This window comes from Vicugna pacos, chromosome 10, assembly GCF_048564905.1.
Source record: "Vicugna pacos chromosome 10, VicPac4, whole genome shotgun sequence".
Classification (NCBI taxonomy): Eukaryota; Metazoa; Chordata; class Mammalia; order Artiodactyla; family Camelidae; genus Vicugna; species Vicugna pacos.
In genome coordinates this window covers 68,737,875-68,759,051 of record NC_132996.1, presented here as the reverse complement: position 1 = coordinate 68,759,051, position 21,177 = coordinate 68,737,875, and the positions used below count along the sequence as shown (strand labels likewise).

The following is a 21,177-nucleotide window of genomic DNA, read 5'->3' as shown; positions in this document are numbered from 1 at the left end:
GAAACAGATGGCCTCCTGGCCAGGCCCAGGGCACGAGATCTCAGGGCTGGCAGGAGAATCACCCAGGCTTTCTTGGTTCTCTGGCCTCCCTCCTGAGGCACTGGTGTCCAGACTGGGCCCTGGGCCCCAACCCCAGGGCATGTGGAGGAAACTGGTAGCACAGGGTCCAACAGCCCAGACCAGTTAGGTTCGAGGGAGAGGAACAAAGGCTCTACCCCACCCACTTCCAGCTCCTTGTACCCCTGTCTCCCTGCAGAGCCACCCCTTGGTTCCCACTGTGAACCTCAAAACCCCTCCTGGACCTTCCTGCTCTGGGAATCCCTGACTAACCACCAAGACTGAAAAACTTCATCTGGGTTCTTGTCTAGCTTGGCAAGCCCGGTGGGCTGCATCCCTTGATGCGTATTTAATAAAAAGCAAACACACAGCCTACAGTCGACCCCCAGGCTGTAAGGAACACACTCTTATTATTTCATATCATAAACCACCCCAAAGTTTGCTGGAAACTGATTTTATTAATAATAAGTCACATGATACAAAAGAATAAGAATATTCAAAAGGCATTTAGTAAAATACTGCTTTGTCCCAAAGAGCAGGCAGAAAAGGTTAAGGCACAATGGATGCTTAGAGAAAAGGAAAAAGAGGCTGAAGAGTCAACAAGTAATCTGTGTACGTGGACGGACAAACACACACACACACACTCCCTCAGGCCCCTTAACCCACCAGACAAGAATTCACCTGACATCAAAACAGTGAGTGGGATGACAGAGCCAGAGGGCTGGGAGCCAGTGAGGTTGAGGGACTCCAGGAGAGACAGGATGTCCTCTGGCTGGGACACTCCAGAAGACTGGAGACACCTATTTATTATGACAAAAAACAAAGTCCCTGCTGCCAGAAGGCAAGCCCACCTCAAAACATCTGGAGTGTTCAAGGGTCACCAGAGGGAGGAGGAGGTGAGGGAACTTGACATCTGGAGACAAGAGGTTCACATTTCTTCTCCCACATTCCCCGATCGGAAGGAAAGACAAAGCAAAGCCTGTGCTGAGCTGGCCCTGCCTCTCTCTTGTGGAAAGTCCCGGGAAGTGCCCACAAGAGCCAGGGACCCACCATGGAGGAGCCTGAGGGCTGGCAGGCCCTCTTCCAGGCTAGCTCTTCTGGGAAGAGGAGGAGGGTGCAGCTGGGGAAGAGCCACACCCCAGCCACATCCAGCCTCCCTACAAGGTCCCAGGGAAAAGAGGAGACCACTCCTGTCACTCGCTCGTGCCTGGGCCGGCCCCCAGGGTCAGGCCAGGTGAAACCTTGGTGCCATCTGGGAAGGAGAGTCAGCAGCTCCGAGGTCAGTAGGGGCATTCTCTTGAGTTGCCCCAGAGGTCACAGGCTTCATGGAACCAAAGCAGGTGAAAAAAGATCAAAACTAAAACCTGAAGGCCAAAGGGGCTTGGGATCTTCTCAGGGTATGGAGTATGGATCTGCTGGGCTTGCTGGTCCAAGGGACAGCCACCACCCAGCACAGTGACATTACCAAAGATTAACAAGCATACTTTCCTTCTGGACAGAATCTCTCCTGCCTGCAAGAGAGGCCTGAGTGAGGGGCATGGGAGGCCCTCCAGATCCAGCCAGCCAGGGAGGGCTTGGTGGGGGCTCGCCTTCTCTGTTTCTTGTGTGGTTCAACCCAGGGAGGCCCCTTCCTGCTCCCTACAGGGCCATGTCCCAGCCTGCCGGCGTGGGCTGGCATGCGGCAGAAGGAATGCGGGGACGTGGTCACCAAAGTCCCAGGAAAAGACCAAAGACACACTATTCCTGAGCGTCCCGAGCCCTGTTCCTCAGCCACCTGCGGCCACTGGGGACTTCTGAGCAGGGGATACTGTCCATCTTGAGAGGGGCACAAAGGTGAGTCCCTCGGTGGCAGGAGCTGAGTCAGACTGGTCCTGAGACAGCAGTGGGGCGCAGAGTCCAGGGGGAAGGCAGGCAGGCTGTAAGAGGGACCGGCGGCAGCCCCCAGCCAGCGCTGCACGGCCCAGCCCGGGTAGCGCCCCAGGCACAGAGGTCACCTCTCCACACACTGAGGCATCCTTCCCCCGCAACACTGCCCACTAGGGAGGATGGTGCTGGGCCAGGGCCGGGGCTTCCCCTGTGCCCTCCTGCCTGGCACAGCTGCCCTCAGCCCTGCTCCAGGCTGTCTGTGGGCCGCACCACGGTGTAGCTCCCCTGGCTCAGGGAGAGCTGCCGGCTGAAGAAGGACGTGGTGCGCTTGGGTTTCACCCGTTTGATCTGCTCGCCTGTCAGGGAACAAAAGTGATGCACTGAGGGGAGGGCCCCCACGAGGGACCAGCCCCAGGGGGAGCTGCCCCCTCCACTCCTGACAACTTTGTGAGCCTCAGTCCCCTCTCCAAGTCTTCCACCAGTGACAGGATGAGTGTGGCATGTGGCCAGCCTCCCAAATCGGAGGTGGTCAGGGTCTGTGTTTGATATTGGGCCTACTGCAGTGTCCAAATCTGTTCAGGAAGAGCCCAGAGAGGTACAAACTTCCAGCTATAAAATGAGTCACGGGGATGTAACATACAGCATTGGGAACGTGGTCGATAATATTGCAGTAACCCTGGATGGTGACAGATGGTAGCCAGATATCCTGGCGATCATTTTGGAACATATAAAAATATTAAATCACTATGTTGATGTGTCCAGTCACTATATATATTACAATGTATAAGATATTGTGTGTCAACTATAATTCAATTAAAAAAAAAAAAGAGCAGACTGAAACCACAAAAATACCTGTAACATGGACTACTGGCTAAAGGTGAGCCTCAATGAGGTAAGAGTTCTTTTGAGTTAAAAATTTCAAGCCACGTGATTAAGGTCAAAATCAACAGTCATAAATCATGTTGATAATGCACCTCTGATATGAGGTGATAAAAATGGAACTTTACTTCTGTGACCTTCCTCACAAAGACCCACAGTCCCATCTAAAAATGAGAAAAATGTTAAGACAAATTCCAATAAAGGGGCATCCTACAATACCCTGGGCCAGTGTTCCTCAAGACTGTCAAGGTCGTCAAAAACAAGGAAAGTCTGAGAAACTGTCACAGCCAGAAGGAGCCTAAGAAGACAGGACAACGACATGTAGTGTGGTGTCCTGGATGGGACCCTGGGACTGGAAACGGATGTTTGGTTAAAACTAAGGATGTTAGTTAATAACACTGTGTCACACTGGTTCATTAATTATAACAAGTATACCATATTTATGTAAGATGTTAATTTAAAAACTCAAGCTACAAAAGAAAAACAGGCAACAGAAAAGAATAGTAACACGTGAAGAAACTATAAGTGATCAAGCATGTAAAAATGGTCCAGCTTCACCAGTATCCAAACACCAACTGAAACAAATTCTCTCTCATCGTGGGTGAGGGTGCGGAAGGAAAGTGCCTTCTTCTCTCCTGGGAGGGGTAGGGTGGGCACACCCTTTGACCCAGCAACCCCATTTCTAGGGATTTATTTAGAGGAAACAGTTCAGATTCCAGGGAGGGATTTAGAGACAGGTATGTTGTTTGTAGTAGCTGAGAACTAGAAGCACATTGGCCTTGAACAATGAGGGGATTGGGGCGCCAACCCTCTGCGCAATCAAAAATCTGTGAGTAACTTATGGTTGGCCCTCCGTGTGCCCGGGCTTCCCCTGCGTCTGAAGATCAGGTAGTACTACAGTGTTCACTGTCGAAAAAGGTCCGCAGATAAGCGGGTCCGCACAGTTCAAACTGGTGCTGTTCAAGGGTGAACTGTAACCGTAACGTCCAACAACAGGGGGTCGGGGAATTGGGACTGAGCTCAAGGAAGATGGCAATGCTGGAAACAAGTATGTCAGAGAAAGATCATTTCGCTTTTTCTGATTATAAAAATGACGTGCTTGCTGTAAAAAATTTAAAGGCTACAAAGAAGCACAAAGGAAAAAAGTAAAAGTTACAGCATCCGTCCCCACACGGGGTCTCTCCCTGCTTGTGGACGTGGTCCCACGCTGCTGTCCTATTACCTGATTTTTCTACTTGGTGTTATTTTGTGAACATTTTGCTGTTTGGAAAAAAACAATTTTTTTAAAATTTTGGAATAATTCTAGATTCACAGTAAAGTTGCAAAGATAATACAAGGAGTTCCTGTGTATCCTCACGAGCTTCTCCTATGTTAGCATCGTCTATGACCACAGTCCGTTTGTCACAGCTAAGGAATGAACACTGGTTCGGCTTTATTAACTAAGCTGCAGACTTTGGGATTTCACCTGTTCATCCACATGTCTGCCGTCTCTTCTGGGACCTGATCCAAGACACCACACTGCATGAGGGTGTGGCAGCTTTACCAGTTGCACTGATTCCACAGGGTGTGGGCCTGTACCCACACAACAGTCATGGGTAGTTTCTCATTTTCCACACCTGGACACATCTGTGGATGCGGCAGTGAGAAGGGACAGAAAAGGGCTCTTACTACTGGGACCCCAAAGGCCTCCAACTCTCCTATCACAGAGCTCAGAAGATGTGACACTCGTGCCCAGCCCTCAGCCTCTCAGCCAGGTCCTGTCAGCTGGAGGTTAAACCACCAGGTTTGTAACTGCTGCTACCTCCCGACCCTCTGGAGCTCCCCGTGGCGTGTGGGTGTGCATGGAGATGCGTGTGTAATCACAAAGGAGTCACTCACCCTCCTCCACGTAGTCGATGGTGGAGAGATGCTGGATCCGACTGCACACCACGCTGCCCTGCCTCCGCAGCTGGGGGCGCTGAGTAGGGGATGGGGAGGGGCCAGGGGCCAAGGTGGGGCCAGACGCACTCTCTTGGGGGGCTGCGGGCTCCGTGGCAACCTGGTTCAGCTCGATGCAGTACTCAATGAGGCTGCTCATCAGTTCGGCCTGGGGAGGTGGAAGGGGCCGGCTTGAGGAGACCCGAGGGGTGAGCCACAGCCCAGGCCACCTCTCCACACCTGCTGCAGAGCGAGATGAACGCAGCCCCCTCACCTGCCCTCTGAGGTGACTTCAGAAGTCAGACACGGGTGGGAAAGGAACATTCTAGTTAGAGGGCACAGGCCAAGCGGGGAGCAGGAGGGAGGGGAGGGCCCAGGCAGAGCTCTCTGTGCTCTCAGGGCTGAGAGAAGAATCTGCAGGAGGCCACAGAGGAGGGGGTGGTGAGGTCACCGGGGTGAGATGGGTGGCTCCCTCTGAGCACATTCTCCATAAGTGACGCCTTCTCACCAGACTTGAAACATTATGCGTGCTGACATCAAAGCGGATGTGACTCAATGTCTGTGCACCACATGACAGGACGGCAGGGCAGGCACACCCACCAACAGAAAGCTGACAGCAGGGGGCGTCCCCAAGGCAGCACGCGTTCATTAGGTGCCGGCCCTGCTGCAGGCAGGGGACACAATGCCTGCCTCGTGTCCCCAAGAAGAAAATCCACTGGGGAGCAGGGTCAGAGTCCAAGGGGGTGGCCGGCGCCCACCCGCCCAATGGTGCGGCCTGAGTCTCTCCAGAGCAACATAACCCACCCTTACGGAAGGGGAGCGGGCAGGAAATGTGGGCCCAGGAGGGAGAGCCAGCATCCTGGGCTCCACGGCTGCCCCCTCTCCTCTCCGAGGGAATGCCACCAAGCTGTAAGGGCCCGTGGGCGGCCAGCAGGCAGGCAGTTGGGCAGCTGGTGGGGACGAGCCCTGAGCTACAGGCACAACAGGGAAGCCCTCTGAGTTCCGCTAACACCATCTGATGCTTCTGAGGTTCAGGGAGGCTTGTACCTTAACTGCATTTATCCATTCAGGATAAAACTCAGCAAACTAGAAACAGAAGGGAACTCCCTTAACCTGATGAAGGGCATCTATGAAAAATGCACAGCTAACACCACATTTAGAGCAAGACTGAATGAACACTTTTCCCTCACGTCAAGGATATCTGCTCACACCTACTCACCACTGTACGGGGTTCAGAAGGGACACTGTCAGGCAAGATACAGACTGGAAAGTTAGAATGCACCTGTCTCTATTTGGAGACAACATAGCTGTCCACAGAGAAAATCCCAAAGAATCCGCAAAAAACTACTAGAACTAGTGGGTTTAACAGGGTTACAGAAGATAAGGATATATGAATAACAAAATCAACTGCATTTCTATATACCACAGTGAACAACTGAAAATGGAAATTAAAAATAGTACCATCTCTGGTAGCACCTCCCCCCCCAAAGAAGGGATAAATGTAATAAAAGATGTACAAGATTTGTATGCTGAAAACCACAAAATGTTAGTGAAAGAAATCAAAGACAAATAAAATGGAGATAACAAATAAATGGAAGAGAAGACTTAAAACCATCTCTTCAAAAGACATTTTTAAGAAAATAAAAAGTAAAGTTACAGACTGAAAGAAACCATTTGCAAAAACACATATTTGATAAGAGATTGGTATGCAGAATGTATAATGAACTCCCACAGCTCCGTAAGAAAACAAATAACCCAATTAAGAAATTGGACAAATGATTTGAACAGCCATTCCATCAAAGAAGACCTATGGGTAGCAAATAAACATACAGAAGGATGATCAACACCATCAGTCATTATGAAAATGCAAATTGAAGCCACCACGACCTAGCATTACCCTGCAGTTATAGAATGGCAAACAAACAAAAACTGACAAGACCAGTGCTGGGCGAGGATGCAGAGCAACTGGAACTCTCAGTCTCTGCTGGTGGGACGGCAAAACGGCTCAGTCACTCTGGAAAACTGTGTGGTAGTTTCTAGAAAAGCTGATCATATGTTTATCAGACAGTCCAGCAATCCCACTCCTAGGTGTTTACACAAGAGAAATGAAGGCATGTGCCCACATGATAGATAAATGTTTAGAGCACCTTTATTCACAAATGGGAAACAACCCAAGCATGCTTCAGTGGGAGAAGAGCTGACCTGTAGTGCAGCCACACCATGGAACACTAGTCAACAATCAAAAGAACAAGCCGTCATACCATGAAATGTGGATGAATCTCAGACGCCCGAATCTTAGTGAAAGAGGTCAGGCTGCAAAGGCTGCATACAGTATATACGCTGTATGGCTGGACCAGTATCTATTTATCTACGCAACACTTGATGGACTTTTGGGTTGTTTCCAATTCTTTGCTCATGACAAATGAAGCTGCTATGAACATCTGAGTAGACGTCTGTGTGTAGACATATGTCTCCCTTTGTCTTGCATAAATATGATAAACGTGTTTACATGACATTCTAGAGCAAGCAAAACTCTAGGGATAGCTTGGGGGAGATGTTAAGTAGTAGGTGAAGAGATGAGCCTGAAGCCAGAAGAGACATGTACAAAACAATAAAAAAAAAAAAAGAAGAAGATAACCCCAAAGAAACAGCGCATACATACATAAAAGGGCTCCACCTCATTAGTCGGGAGGGGGAAATGCCAATTAAAACACACAGAGATTTGGGGGTGATGGAAATAATGCCAGTAAAAAAATGGGCAAAAGATGTGAACAGACATTTCGCCTCTAGGAAGATACATGGCGGCACATAAGCGGCTCCAAAGCTTGCGTTGGTGGCGGTCGTTAGGAGGGTGCGCGAACGTGTCAACATTCACTTTTGGGGGAGGGTGTAGCTCAGTGGCAGAGTGTGTGTGTAGCATGCATGAGGTCCTGGGTTCAATCCCCAGTACCTCCATCAAAAAATAATTAAATATACCTAATTATTCCCACCAAAAAAATAAAATTAAAATGCAGCAAAAAAAACAAAAAGAAAACAAAAAACTCACTCTTTAAATGGCTTCATTTTATCATAAATTATACCTCTTACTAAGCTGACAACAAAGTAAAGACATATGAGATACTCCCACTCGCCCACCAGAGTGGCTGAATGAAGACTGACACCACCAACCGTTGGGGAGGGTGTGGGGCAGCTAGCGCCCGTCCACCGCTGGCGAGCGCCCTGGTGCAAACTGGCAGCAGCCTAGCCGTGCCTGCCTGTGACCCAGCCTGTCCACTCCTGGGTAGGGACCCAGATGCGGGCACAGGGAACACGCAGGACCCTGATCACGCAGCATCGTCTGCCAGAGTCCTGAACTGGAGACCCAAGTGCCCGTCAGCAGTCAGCAATGAGTGCAAACGCCAAGACTGGCAAATTCACGGCAGTAACACCAGAGAGCCGCGTGAAAGTTCAAAGGGCTGCCACCCACAGTGGGGACAGAGCTCAGGGACACAGGGCTGAGCGGAGAAACCGGACGGAACAGAACATGCTGTGCGGAACAACTGGAACCGCTGCTGTAAGGCTCCAAACCCAGCAGAAGGTCTCTGGGTGACACAAGTCAGGATGGGGGCGCCCCTGACGGGACACAGGGCTGGGAGGGGCTTGAAGAGTCTTTCTTAATCTGAAGGGTGCTATGTGGGTTTCTTTGGGGGAAATTTGTTGAGCTATATGCTTAGGATTTGGGCACTTTCCTGAATGTATAATTCAATAAAAAGTTAACTTAAAAAAGAGGCCTAGACCAGTGATGTAAAACTTATGAAGTCACCAGCAGGGAAGTGGGGACAGCCAATTAGTCAAAGCCCAGAGGAAAGGAAGTGCTAAGACAGGGAGAGAACCCCCTGGGGAGGCCGGGGAAGGCAGCCAAGCGGTGGTGGGGGGAGGCAGGAGGAGTCACTGCAGGGCCAGGAGAGGGGTGTGCAGGAAGCTACAGAGGAGACAGGACAGGCACCCGTGCGCTGGGTGACAGAGCCCCAGGGGTTTGGGTTGGAGCAGCAGGTGTAGGGCTGGGGAGGGAGGCAGGAGAGAGCAAAGGACGAAGTGTGGCCACGGAGGGTCTAGGGGCCAAGGTGGTAGCAGAAGGGGATGGGTGCTTTCACAGGGAGTCCCTGGAGTGCATCTGCCTGCTCAGTGAGAGGGGGCGGGGGTGGAGGCTCGGGTGGGAAGATGGGGTGCTGAAGGGAAGGAGGGCGGAACAAAGGCACCAGGGGCCTCACCCCTTCCATGCCTGCTCATCACTGGGAGCCAGTGCAGGCTGGTCTCACAGCGCTGGCGCCCCTCCACCAGCCACTGTCCCACCTCCTGACCAGGCCTTCCAAACTCGCAGGGGTGGCTCCTGGTCAGCAGGAGTCAGGTTCCGGGTCCCGGGCCCTCAGCAGCCCTCTCACCTCCTTGCCAGCCAGCCTGGAGCCTCCAATTGTCTAGGACTCCCTGAGCCCACCCTCCCCCTCCCTCACCCCAACCCCTAGTGCAGCCAACACCCACACTACCTGCTTGGAATAGATCTTGAGAAGCTTGTTGACCGGTGTGCCCTCATTGTCCCCATCGAACTCCAGCCACAGGACAGACTCCTCCTCCTCGGGGGAGGTGTGGTCCCACGACAGCTCCTGGAAGCGCAGGCCCAGCAGGACATGCTGACCAGAGAGAGAGACAGAGCTTGGACTCCCCTGGGCAGAGGCCTGCTACCTGCCCCATCCCACTGGGGCATCACCGAGAAGAGACACCTGGCCAGGCTATTTACCTTCAAGGCTGAGCCTAAATTCATGTGTGAGTTTCTCTTGGGAGAGGAATCCCTGCTTCATTCAGACCCCTAAAGGGGGCTATGGTCCAGGGAGGCTGAGAACCCCTAACCCATAGCACTTCTCACCAGTGAGTCAAGCCCCTGACAGCTGGGGCAGTGACGGGGAAAGAGGCATGTAGGGAGCAGAGACCTTTCCCCTGAGATCAGCTGGGTAGCATCTCAGCAGGAGGCCAAGGTGAGCCCAGTATGTTGGGGTATGGCTGCCCAGGAATGGCTGGGATCCCTCTCTGGGACCAGAAGTCTCCCCAAAGTTTTCTGCTGGCTTAGGAGGGACTCCTGCCCGGGTGCAGAGAAGCTGCCCCGCAGGGTAGGCTGCTGACACCACTTCCACACAGCTGGTTGAGATAGCCAGCGCCAAGTACAGGAGGAGGAGGCGCAGGACTCAGACAGCCAGGAGGGCACCTGGTTGTGGGGCTTCTGGAAAACCACCAGCTAGTCTCCAGCCACTGGCTGGCCGAAGCAGCCAGGCCCTGCCAGATTCCCTCTACTAGCTGCAGCCTTCCCCTGTCCTGGCCACCCTCCTGCCTAGCATGCTGGGCAGAGAGGATGACACACAGCAGACCCGGGGAAGCCCCCAGGATGACAAGTGGAAGCCGAAGGGACATAGGAGGGAGGGAGGCCAGACAGACCACCCACCCTGCCCCAAGGCCAACCACAGGCCTGAGGGAGCCAGGAAGGCCTGGGTGAGAATCCCACTCCCTTCCTCTCCACTGAGCCCCCCTCACCCCCCTCCAGGTCCCAACCTGGAGGAGCTGGAGGTACCTTCTCCCTGCTGTCGATGACATGCACGCCCTCCAGACTGATGGCCACAGACACTGGCTTTCGACCACCCCGGTGCAAAAAGCCCTGGGCTGGCTTGTCAATCTCGCCGTGGAAGAAGGCACACCTGGGGAGGGAGACTGGCATTAGCCTGTCCCCTCCAGCACGAAGAACAGATAGCCCAGGTTCACCCTGCAGTGAATGCTCTGGCCAGGCCGTCCCAGGCACTGAGAAAATTAAGCTGTTTGAGTCACTGACGGTTAATTGGAAACCCACTCCAGGGAACGGAGAAACTGAGGGAGGCTTCGTGGAGATGGTGGCATCTGAGCTGATCAGTGGGATGGCAGGGTTTGAACAGACAGGAGGAAGAATGGGTAGCAGAGGAGGGTGGGAACTGCGGGCAGAGGGAAAAGCATGAACAGGTGTGGGACAGAGCAAGTCATGTTTGGGGAATGGCTAGGAGCCCACGGACTCAGGGGCTGAGGCTGCTGGAGGCTGTGAGAGCCTCACTGCCCGCTGTCCCCCAGGAGCTGCCCAGGCAGGGAAGCACTTGACATGGAGAAGGGGAAAGCGTGCAGCGGCCCTGGAACGTCCCCCCACTGAGCTGCCACCGTCTCCCTCCTGCCCCGCCACGTCCTCTTCCACGCCTCCCGCGGCCCGGGCCCCTCGCCCCCTTGCACTTGGCTAAGCCAGAGCCCTCGTTAAATCCTGCAGGCCCAAGGATGGGACTGAAACCAGCACGCCCCACCTTCAGTTTCTAAGAGCAGCAGTCCCCCTCCGGGGAGGCTCCCACAGGCTCAGGGCTGGGACTCCCACTCCACTGAGGAGACCGAAGAAACAGAAGAACGGCCACTCCCTGCCCTCACATCAGTTTTTCACTCTCTACTGGATCCTGGCTGTCCGCACACACGCACCTCGTCTGCCACAGAACCAGAGACCTCGTGCCGCCTGCAGCCACGCTGCTGCTCCTCCCTGGGCTCCATCTTACAGCACAGCTCCCTCAACAAGCTGGTGGCACCCACTGTCTCCGACCCTCTTTCTCTCTCTCCTTCACCCTCTGCCACCTCCATGATTCTGGAGCCAAGGTCAACTATCAGCCACACAGGACATGTTAAACTGGACCTTGAAACAGCAGCTCCTGAGGCTTGGTCACTCCCTCCTCCTCAACACCTCCCTTTGCTGGGCTGGTAGAGACCCTCTGGCCTTGCTGGCTGGGGTCCTGCTCTGTCTGGTCCACACTCACCTTCTTGGTCATCTCTTGGGGCTCCTAGTTTCAAACAGCACCCACATGCTAATGACTCACCAGCTACCCAACTCCAGACTCAGAAACCTACCTGGAATTACCACCTGGGTATCTGGCGAACGTCTCAAAATCCTCACATCCAAGGACAAGCCCTGGATCTTCCCCGACCTGCTGCACCGCACTGCTGGTCTCGGCTGATGCCAACGCCACCCTCCAGCTGCTCGGGCTGGAAACGCGGAGTCCTCTCCGCCTGCTCTCCTCCAGTTCTACCACACATCTAGCAAGCTCCTTCCACTCCCCCCTCAACAGCCCTGGAATCTGACCTTGTCTCCCCTCCTGCGTTACTGCCACCAGGCTGAGCCACAGCATCGTTTGGAGTATTGTCACTGTCCTCACGGGTCAGTCCTCTACTTCTATTGCTGTCTCTCTTGCCGCTAGAATGGTGGCTTCAGGGGCAGGGATGAGTCTCTTTTGCTCATTGAGGTGTCTCTGGCACCTAGAGTGCTGGCACATAGTAGGTACACAAGAGCTACTGGCTAGATATGCCTGCATAAGTGAGCGAGCTCACCAAAGAGGGGGTCCGTGGACCACATGGCCATGGCAGGAGGAAAGAGAGGACCTGTGGGGGTTCCTGGCCCGTGACAGGGGAGGGGGAAGATGAGTGTCTGGCTTGGGACCTGCGGGGCCAGAGGTGCTGGCATCTAGACACATCTCGCGTGAGGACAGAGCCCAGCGGGAGGCAGGCGCAGGGGAGGGACCGGGCACCCGGGGTCGTGGTTGCAGCCGGGGAGCTGCTCACCCGTAGAAGGGCAGCTCGTGGCACTTGAGGAGGTAGGCGCGGTAGTAGGGGCTCAGGGAAGCCTCGGGCTCGCTGTCCCCGCTAGCCGTTTCCTTCACCCGGCGGAAGGCGTCCAGCAGGCCCTGCTCGCCCGTCCCAGCCTTGGTGCTCCGGCCCCGGAGGGCGGCGAAGAGCCCGTGGCCCCGCTTACAGAGGTGGGCAGGGAGGAAGGAGTCCAGCTTCTCCCTGTGGAGGAAGGAAGGTGGGTGGCCTGGCATGAGGACGCGCCCATGCCTGTGGGCTGGCCAGAGGTGTCCAGGTCTCCAGGGCATGGAAAGGGCAGGGGAAGCCCTGGACATCCCAGCAATATGCCTGGTCGGCAAGAGGCCTGAAGTCAGGAGACCGAGAGAAGAGCCGAAACCAGACCCACCCCAGAACCAGTCTGGCTGGAGGGTTTCAGAGCAACGTTCATGTCCGAGTCAGGAAGGTCTGGATTTCTGAACTAGTGGAGATGTCACAACCAAAAACTGGTACAAGTGACCTAGAGCTATCAAAGCTTTGTTCTGCCAAACAGGGATATAAAACCCCACCAACCACCAACCCATCAGCCCAGGTTCATGAAGAAATGAGCATTTTCAATCACACACACACAGGGTAGGAAAGAACCTTGGTGTGACCACACTGTTTCTCCTCTCAGGCAGCCCAGTGACTACGTGGCCATGCACCAGCCCTTCCAGGTGAGCCGCAGCTGGAGTCCAGTCTACAAGCCATGAGCGCCCTCTCCAAGCCTCAGTTTCTCCATGTGTAAAATAAGGACACAAATCCCTACTCACGTGGAAGGGCACTAGTATGTGCCCGGTAGGTATGTGGTGGGCGCCAGGCAAATACCACCGAGCTTGTCATTTTCACTGAAGAAAGGAGGGGTCCCTGCCGGGGCTTCTGGAGGACCAACACCTCAGGTGGAGGGGAGACGTGGCCAGCCCTGTGGCAGGACTGATGCAGGGAAGGAGCCTGTGCTGGCCCAGAGAGGCCCAGCCACAGGGCAGCACAAGGAGGGGCGCACAGGGGTACCCTGGACATTTTCATCATTTGTCCTACACACCCCTGCTTCCAGCGACAGCTCCCAATCGTCATTTGGAAATCCCACCTTCCCACTCCAGTCCATGGGGTCCTTGCAGGCTCACGGCCCGAGGCCTCAGCCAATCAGCACCCTGGCCACTCTGCCTCCTTTGGGTGGACCTGGGCCCAGCCACCAGTGGTTAGATGAGTCTCAGGACTCTAGTCACATGAGTGATGAGGCCTCTCCTTACCAATGGGCAAATATTGTGGCCACCACGAGGCCAGAGCCTGCCTACGTGCGAGCTGGCACAGAGGGCACAGGATCTGGGGAGGGACCCAACACAACCACCCTAGACTTGTTCATTACTTGACAAAATCCCTCAAATCCAAACAGTCTGAGCTGGGTTTGCTTCACTTGCAATAGGAACAGATATGCCCATCACAAGAGCCAGGATTTCTACAGCCGCCAGCCTCACGCCAGCTCAGCTGGGAGCCCTCAGGCTCCCGAGCCCAGGATGGTGACTTGTCAGTCACCCGGCACAAGGCCCTGTCTCTGCGCATCCTTTCCCCCAGCACACCTGCACCTGGGAGGGACGGTTGGGGAGCCCTGGGTCCAGAAACAGGCTGTGCTGAGAGTTCATCCTCTTTGGAATTACCGCTAAGCCTCTGGATCATCGTCTGTGGAGGTCAGAGAAGGGCCTGGTCTGCTTCCAGAGCAGACTCAATCATCACGGCCCCAGGTTCTGCCAATCCACATAGCAAAGAGCACGGCTTCTCGAGAGAGGGGGTGGGAAGCGCAAAGCCGGCATGCTGGAGCATCCGGGAAATGGGGCCTTGTCCCTGGAGTTCAGGACTAAGCTAGACTATCACTGGCGACTGGGAGTTCATATTTGCTCAGTCCCTGGCTGTGACCCCCAAAAGAACAAGCCTAACTGCCTCTTAACCTCAGGCAGAGGCTGGGGATCCATGCTCACGCACAATGGGGGGTCCTTTCACAGGAGTCACTTCACCCGTCTCCCACTGCCCAGGCCCCTCAGCCCAGAGCAGATGAGGAAAAGGAGATTCAGAGAGCTGGGGTGACTCACCCAAAGTCACACAGCATCAGGGCCAGCCCTGGGCTCAGGCCTCCTGACTCCAGAGCCTGGCAAGACCACACGTAAGTAGAATTCTGGGGCAACCCTCCCCACCTCGGGCCCCTGCCTTGGGTCGCGCTGACCCTCACCTCAGGGCACAGGCCGTGGGCTGGCCAGGCTGGTAGGGCCCGAGCTGCACGCGGCACACCAGGGCGCCCAGGGCCTCGCAGTCCTCCACGTCGCACGGGTACCGAGCGGCCAGCACGTTGCCCTTGGCCTCCTCATAGAGCAGCCGCAGGACCTCCTCGTCACGGATCTACGGGCCGGTGTGGCAGGGAGGGGCTGCTCAGCTGAGTCGGGCACCAGTGTCCAGGGGCCGAGGGAGGAGGGAGGCTGGACACAGGGCACTAGACCTGGTGGTACTGCCTGGGGCTCACTCCTCACCTGGAGCTCCCTCCGTTTTGGGAAAAACACATTCCTTCGGAACTGCAGGGAGGGCTCATCTGGGGAGAGAGGAGGGAATCACTGCCTGGCCACCCTGTGCAGCCAGCTCTGCCCTCTCCCTGGACTGGCCCAGTCTCCAGTCCCCAAGCCTCCTCATCATGACTCAGAAAACCCGAGGGCTATCCAGAGGCTGGGAGTCCTGACCTATCTCCATGTGCCCGCTGCCTCCCCAGCCCACCTTCTCCTGGGCTCCCCTAAGGGATCACTTCCTCCCCTGGGGGAGATGCCGGGTCTGCTCCTCAGCCAGGGCAGCTCCACCTGCCAAGGGAGGCCTGGCTGGGCTGGGAGTCCACACTCTAGACCGTGGTGGGCCCTGGAGACAGCGACACACAGGTGGCAGCACTGACCCATGGCCACGTCGTCGTCCGGAGCGTCAGTGAATCGCAGCAGCAGTTCTGGCCACTGGCGGCCCAGCTTGTAGGGCTGGTGCTTGGGCTTCAGCTGCACCTCTGAGGGACGAGACAGGAAGTGGCCATGAAGCCCCTGACCAGTGCAAATGCCGCCCGCTGACAGCAGCAGCAACCACGGCAGCTGTAGCCAATGTTAGCTGAAGGAGGTCCAAAGCATTCAGACTACTTCAAATGGTTAATGGCATTTGCCCTGCAAGAACCTTACCCTCATTTCATCCACAGGGAAAAACAAGGCTCAGAGAGGTTAAGATGCTTGTCCAAAGTCACACAGCAAGTGAAAGGGGGTCAGGGTCGAGACAGAGCCAGCCTCTGACTATCCGCTACAGTGCCCGGGTGGGCTGGATGGAAGGTGCTGGGGGTTGCGGCACAGATGGTCCCAGTACTGCATTAGGAAGTAGAGCCCAAAACTGGTTACTGAGGCTCAAAGGCCCAAGGGACTGTTCACCCCTTCTTCTGGCATTGCCTGGGCCTCTCCCTTTCCAGCCCCCACCCCAGCATCTCCCCTGGGGACTCCAGCTGACCTCCAAGCTCTCTGCCTCCATGGCCTCCAGGCCCCATGCCATCCGGCTGCTCCACTGTATTTCCTTCTCACTCCCTCTCCCACTCTGCTCCTGCCATGCCAGCCCTCTTCAATTGCTTGAACAGTCCCTGCTAGTTTGTGCCTCAGGGCCTTTGCACAGGCAGTTACTCCTGCCTCCAACAGCCTTCCCCAGATCCTCATACGGCTGGCTAGCTTCAGGGATCACATTCCCCCGACCCCTAACTAAGGCAGCCCCTTCCTGTCACTTATCACAACAACTGCACCCTCTTTTTGGTTGCTGTTACAGCGTTTACCACTATCTGATGTCACCTCACTGTCTCTGCCCCCACTAGACAGTGAGAGCCAGGACTGAGTGCACCACTTGCAGCCCCTCGTCTCTGGGCTGTCAGCCAGCCCCAGACTCAACACCTTAGGCCAGGAACAAGAAAGTGGTTTCATCTCAAGGACCAGTGCCCCTGGTCTTTGAGAGTCTGAGACCAATTCCAAGCCCATCAGGTGATGAATGAGGATAGCTGCTGGGGGTGCAGGAGGGGGGAAGGCAATATCCACGCCTTGTACCAGCTACACCTACCCCCTTACCCCTGCCATCAGAGGGACAAGCCCTTCGTCCTGCCAGCCTGATGCCAATGGTCCTCATCTCTGTTTTTTGAGCTTCCATTTGGACTCTGACCTTAGCCCAAAACAGTAGCCACAGCCTCCAAACTGGCCTTCCTCCCTGCCTATTGCCTCTTCCATCCAACCCCGGCATTCATCTTCCTCACACCCCTTTCTTCCATCATTTTTCTGATCCATATTTCCCAGTAGTCCTCATTTCTAACCAAGATCCTTGGCCACCACCTGCCACCCTCCTTGCCTAACCACTCCCAGGAGGGGACACTGCCATTTGTGCGCTCTCTCCATCTGGACACTCACAGGACTCCAGGGTTGGGAGGGTGTGAGGATCACCCACTTTACAGATGGGAAAACAAAGCCCAAAAAGGGACAGTGCCTGAGGCCACCAGAATCACTGGCTCCGCCTGCCGAGTCTCCCGACTCTCGTACCACACTAGACCTCGAGTCCTCTGAGGGCAGGGACACCAGTCTCGTTCCCCACCAGACCCCTAGCATCTGGATCTCTGCCCAGCACAAGGCGGGGGTGCTCTGCACATACTGGTGAGATGAATGAGGTAACTGGCTAGCTGGGACCCCTGGGACACTGTAGGGGAGGCGGGTGTGGGACAAGTGTTCCTTCCTTCTGCCAATGGCCCAGCCCCAACCAGCCTTAAACCCTGGGTCCCAGCAGCTTAGAGGACTCCCGTTGTCAGGACGGGATTACGCTGACCCTGCAGTCCCACACTTCCAGACAGGGCCTTCCTGCCTGGAAGCTGCCACCCAAACGAGACTGACAATCCTGGGAGCCCTGTTCCATGTAGAGCAACAATGGCACTGAGAAGGTCAAACTTTCCCGAACACCCAGCTTGAAGGGCGGCTCCAGCAGACGGTACCCCCTCCCTGCCTCACGGCCCCAGGGCATCTGTCACTGCTTCACCCACTCTGGGGGTGGTGTGGGGCCAAGAGTTCCAAGTCAAAGCTGAAGTGGCCTTTCAGCCTCCTGAACCCGGCCTGGGAACAAAGTGGGTGCTGACTCTGTGCTGGGGCCTCCTGGACAGCGCAGTGCCCCAGGGTGACCCACCGGCCACACAGGCAACCCATTCATATTCTTGCAAAGGGGGAGCAGGAATGTGACGAGTAGGGAGTGGGAGAAGAAACAAGCTGCCCAACTGCAAGGACAGGGAGCCTGAGGTAGGGCAGGGGCCGGACACATGAAACCACCCCACCCCACCTCACCCCCTCGGCCAGCTTTCCCAAGAACAAGCCAAGGGGCCGACAGTCCTGACCAACAGCCAGAAGGGGTAAGGAGGGGCAGCTGAGCTGGGTGGGGAGCGGCCAAAAGAGACCGGTCAGCAGGAAGCGGGTGGGCAAGAACAGCAGCTGGGCAGGAAGCTCCCACTGGTGGGTGGGGGTGGGGAGACAGGCAAGCCTCTCCCACCAAGCCAGCTACTCCCTTCTTGCCCTATTCCTCTATAAGGGAGGAGACTATTTAGGCTCAGAAAACATGCCTGGCCCCCGCACGAGCTGAGGCATCCTCTCCCCTGGCCCCCTCCCTGTCCAAGCTAGCAAGCTAATGGCTCTGAGATCCCAGGGAGCACCTCGCCCTCCCTGTCCCCCAGGTCTGAGATTCTGCAGACCCCCCTCCACTGCCTTGACTCCCATGCCACCCCTGCCTTGGGATCTCAGCCTGAAAGGGCATGGCAGGGTGATCACTGGCCAGAAACCAGGCAGGGCTGGAGGCGCCCTGCAGAGAAGTTGGGTTTCCAATTATCCTGCCCTCCCCACCCTCAGGGAGAGTCTCATCCTCAGGGGAGGCTGCTTCCTGGGCCAGGTCCCACCTTCCTCCGTGGCCCGACAGAGCAGGACACAGTTCAAAGAGGCTGGTTGGGGGCCACCCAGGCTGCCCTTCTGATTTTGGTCCTACCACTCACTGGTCCCACCACTCCAAACCTCAATTTCTTCATCTGAAAACCAGGCTGGGCCATGAGGATAAGGTAAAGTTCTGCTTGTAAAATGTCAGCTCAGGCTGTGGCACAGAACACGTGTTCAGTGAACATGGTCCCCTTCCCTGCTCCTCCTGACACTCAGGTCCAGGAGCACTGAGGCTGAGGGGCAGGCTCAGCCCCTCCTCTGTCTCACCAGAAAGAAAGGAGGTGGGAGCAACGGGCCAGGCACCCTCTCAGGTCTCTGGGTCCTGAAAGCCATGGATGGCTCCTGGATATACACAAGTTCCCCCTTTCCCTAATGTATAGTGGCCAGAGGTTCTGGTAGCTGTCCCATCTTTCCCACTGGTCAGAGCCCTTCCAACCCTCCGGCCTAGGCTTCTCACTGCTAAGCCTTACCCAGCAGCGGCGAGGCGAGCCAGAGGGCGAAGGCATCCAGGGCGATGTCCGGGAGCTGCAGGACCTCACGGACAGCACGATGCAGCTCGTGGGCACTGAGTGAGGGCAGGTTCTCCACAGCCAGGGGCACCATCTTGTCATCCGCCAGGTACACCAGCACATCAGCTGCTGCAGTGGAGGCCAGGCAGGGTCAGCTGGGCCCACTGCCCAGGCACAGGCATGCCAACAAGGCACCCTCCACTACCCAACCCTACACCCCTTGGGGTGACCAAGGCTACATGCCAAAGGCAGAGCCCCAGCATCCCCAAAGGATCCTGTGAAAAGTGCTGTCTGTTAGGACTTACTGGAGACCCTCAAATCACCCAGAAGCCCAGCAACTCTGGCCCAGGGAGCAGCCTAGCCCCACCTTAATCCCACAGGTTCAAATTAGGGCTGGCCACTGCCCCTCTACACAGTCCCCTGGCAGCCCCAAGGACTCTGGTGTGTTTCTCCCCTGAAGGAGAACATACCACAGGAGGGACTGAGGCAGAGACAGGCTGAACCTATCCTGAGGTCACAGCAGTTAGTATATCAAGCAGGGAGTGGGGGAGGGCTAGTAATCCACTGTTATCCTTCGGTAGGCCGCTGTCTCTCTCTGGCCCAAGCTAACATGGGAACAGTGGATTCTCAAAGCCACCCTAGGGTAAAACAAGTTCCAGGGCTCAGCTTCCTTAGGACTCCTCAAGCTTCAGGACTCACACTATGGCCTTTCAGGACAGCCTTGAACAGGTAGGAGAAATACAACCCAGAAAGTTGAGTGTTCCATTGTGACAGCCTGTGAGGTGCCTGTCTGAAGCCTAGAGCCAAAGGGAGACCCTTGGAAGAGCAGCCAGATTCAAATCTCTATCGCTGGGCCTGCAGGTACAGGGGGGGAGCACTGAGCCTGGAGGTGGATATGCTCGGGTCCCAATCCGAGCCTGGCCTATCTAGTTGACTTCAGCAAGTCAGTGTGTCAGTTGCCTCACGTGCAGAGTAGGGCTAATACCCCTCTCCTCACAGAGTGGCTGTGAATCAAATGAGGTGAAGCCTATGAAAAGCAAAGGCATAGTTTATTATTCATATAGGTAAACGCGCTTTGGGAGATCCCTAGACTGTTCTGCTCTAAGAGCTACTTTCTTCAGAGATCATAAAATAATATCCTAGAGGCTGAAATTCAGATTCACTTTTCAGGCAGGGAAATCTGGGGCAGTGAAGTCTCCAGTATCCTATGACTTAACCTCTCTAGGGCCCAGTTTCCTTCCTATAAAATGTAGATGATGATCCTTGTTTTCAAAAGGCCACTTAACAAACAAAGAAAGTGAATGTATCCTCTTTCATTCAGGAGATTTCGCTTGAATTTCATGGTTAGGTAAAATTTTACAAGTGAGGAAACAAGTTAGATTGAAGAAAAGTACTCAACTTGCAGTGACAGATCCCAGGTCCTGATTGACCTGTCACTTTTCCACACCTCAAAATACTTTGTTAACTAATAAATAAGATTCTCTTTAATTAAAGAGATGACAAGCCAGGGCCACTTCCTTAGGGCTTGGGCCCTAGAAGGGAATGGCAAGGAGGGGACTGGGGACAGGGACTCACCTCGGGCTCCTACGGAAGACACACTGCTTCTATGGGATCGATCAGCGGGGGCAGGCTGCCCAGCATTGCCTTCTGTCCCGTCCATCTGTAGAGGGAAAGAGAAAAAGCAGTTACTGGAGGGTCCAGGGATGGGGGTGCTGGAGCCCTTCAAGCTCTCACTGAGGAAGGGAGGGGTCCCGAGTTGATCTGTGAAGGTGAACAACCAGGGCTGGCGGCACTGGTGTGCAGACTAGCGGGGTGGGGGGCTGAGGGTTCTCAGCCTACTGGAGGTCAGGGCTGGAGGAGCGGGTAGGGCCGTGGTGGTCAGGAGAGGGGTCAAGCTCCGCTCGCTGGGATGCTCAGGCACCGCACGGCGCACCCCCGTCCCGGGCGGGGGCCCGCATAGGGCTTCGCGGCGCTCACAGGGACACAGTGCTTGCAGCCTCAGCCCAGGTTCCTGCCCTGACCTTGGCCCCGGGCTGCCGCTCCCGCCCCACAGCCAACCGGGACTAGGGATCCTGCTCGGGTTCCAGCTCCGGGGTCTGCGACGCGGAAGCTGAGGCGGAGGAAGCGGGGCGCGCACGGCCACGCCTCCCCGGCCCGCGGGTGCCAATTGGAGCCCTGGACTGCCGCGCACGCGCGCTGCCTGGAGCCCGCGCACTTGACTCCATCCCCGCGGGCCCGCGCATGACCGTGACGTCCTGGCCTCACGCTTCCCGCTTCTGGCTGCT

General features: G+C 55.6%; 1 protein-coding gene across 3 annotated transcripts; it reads right to left on the bottom strand.

Annotated features, from left to right (window-relative positions):
• Positions 1 to 495: 495 nt before the first annotated feature.
• On the bottom strand, positions 496 to 21,051 carry FRMD8 (FERM domain containing 8). Of its 3 annotated transcripts, none has more exons than XM_072970283.1 (11): positions 20,914 to 21,051; positions 20,468 to 20,552; positions 18,854 to 19,021; positions 15,317 to 15,418; positions 14,910 to 14,968; positions 14,615 to 14,781; positions 12,355 to 12,579; positions 10,316 to 10,439; positions 9,243 to 9,386; positions 4,681 to 4,888; positions 496 to 2,279 (listed from the first exon to the last, which is right to left on the bottom strand). In XM_072970283.1, exons 2-11 carry the CDS (start codon positions 20,550 to 20,552, stop codon positions 2,161 to 2,163), a joined length of 1,401 nt encoding a protein of 466 aa, XP_072826384.1. In that variant the 5' UTR covers positions 20,914 to 21,051; the 3' UTR covers positions 496 to 2,160. The 3 variants fall into 3 exon arrangements, with proteins under 3 accessions (XP_072826384.1, XP_072826385.1, XP_072826386.1); XM_072970284.1 differs by having other exon boundaries at positions 20,870 to 20,994; XM_072970285.1 differs by lacking the exon at positions 20,914 to 21,051 and adding an exon at positions 20,732 to 20,852.
• Between the last annotated feature and the right edge of the window lie 126 nt (positions 21,052 to 21,177).

Coding starts and splice junctions, on each gene's coding strand:
- FRMD8 (XM_072970283.1), bottom strand. CDS start 20,552: ATGGACGGGACAGAAGGCAATGCTGGGCAGCCTGCCCCCGCTGATCGA. Junction 15,419..18,853: donor GCTCGCCTCGCCGCTGCTGG/GTAAGGCTTAGC, acceptor CTCGTCCCTCAG/AGGTGCAGCTGAAGCCCAAG. Junction 12,580..14,614: donor CCCACGGCCTGTGCCCTGAG/GTGAGGGTCAGC, acceptor CTTCCTCCACAG/GGAGAAGCTGGACTCCTTCC.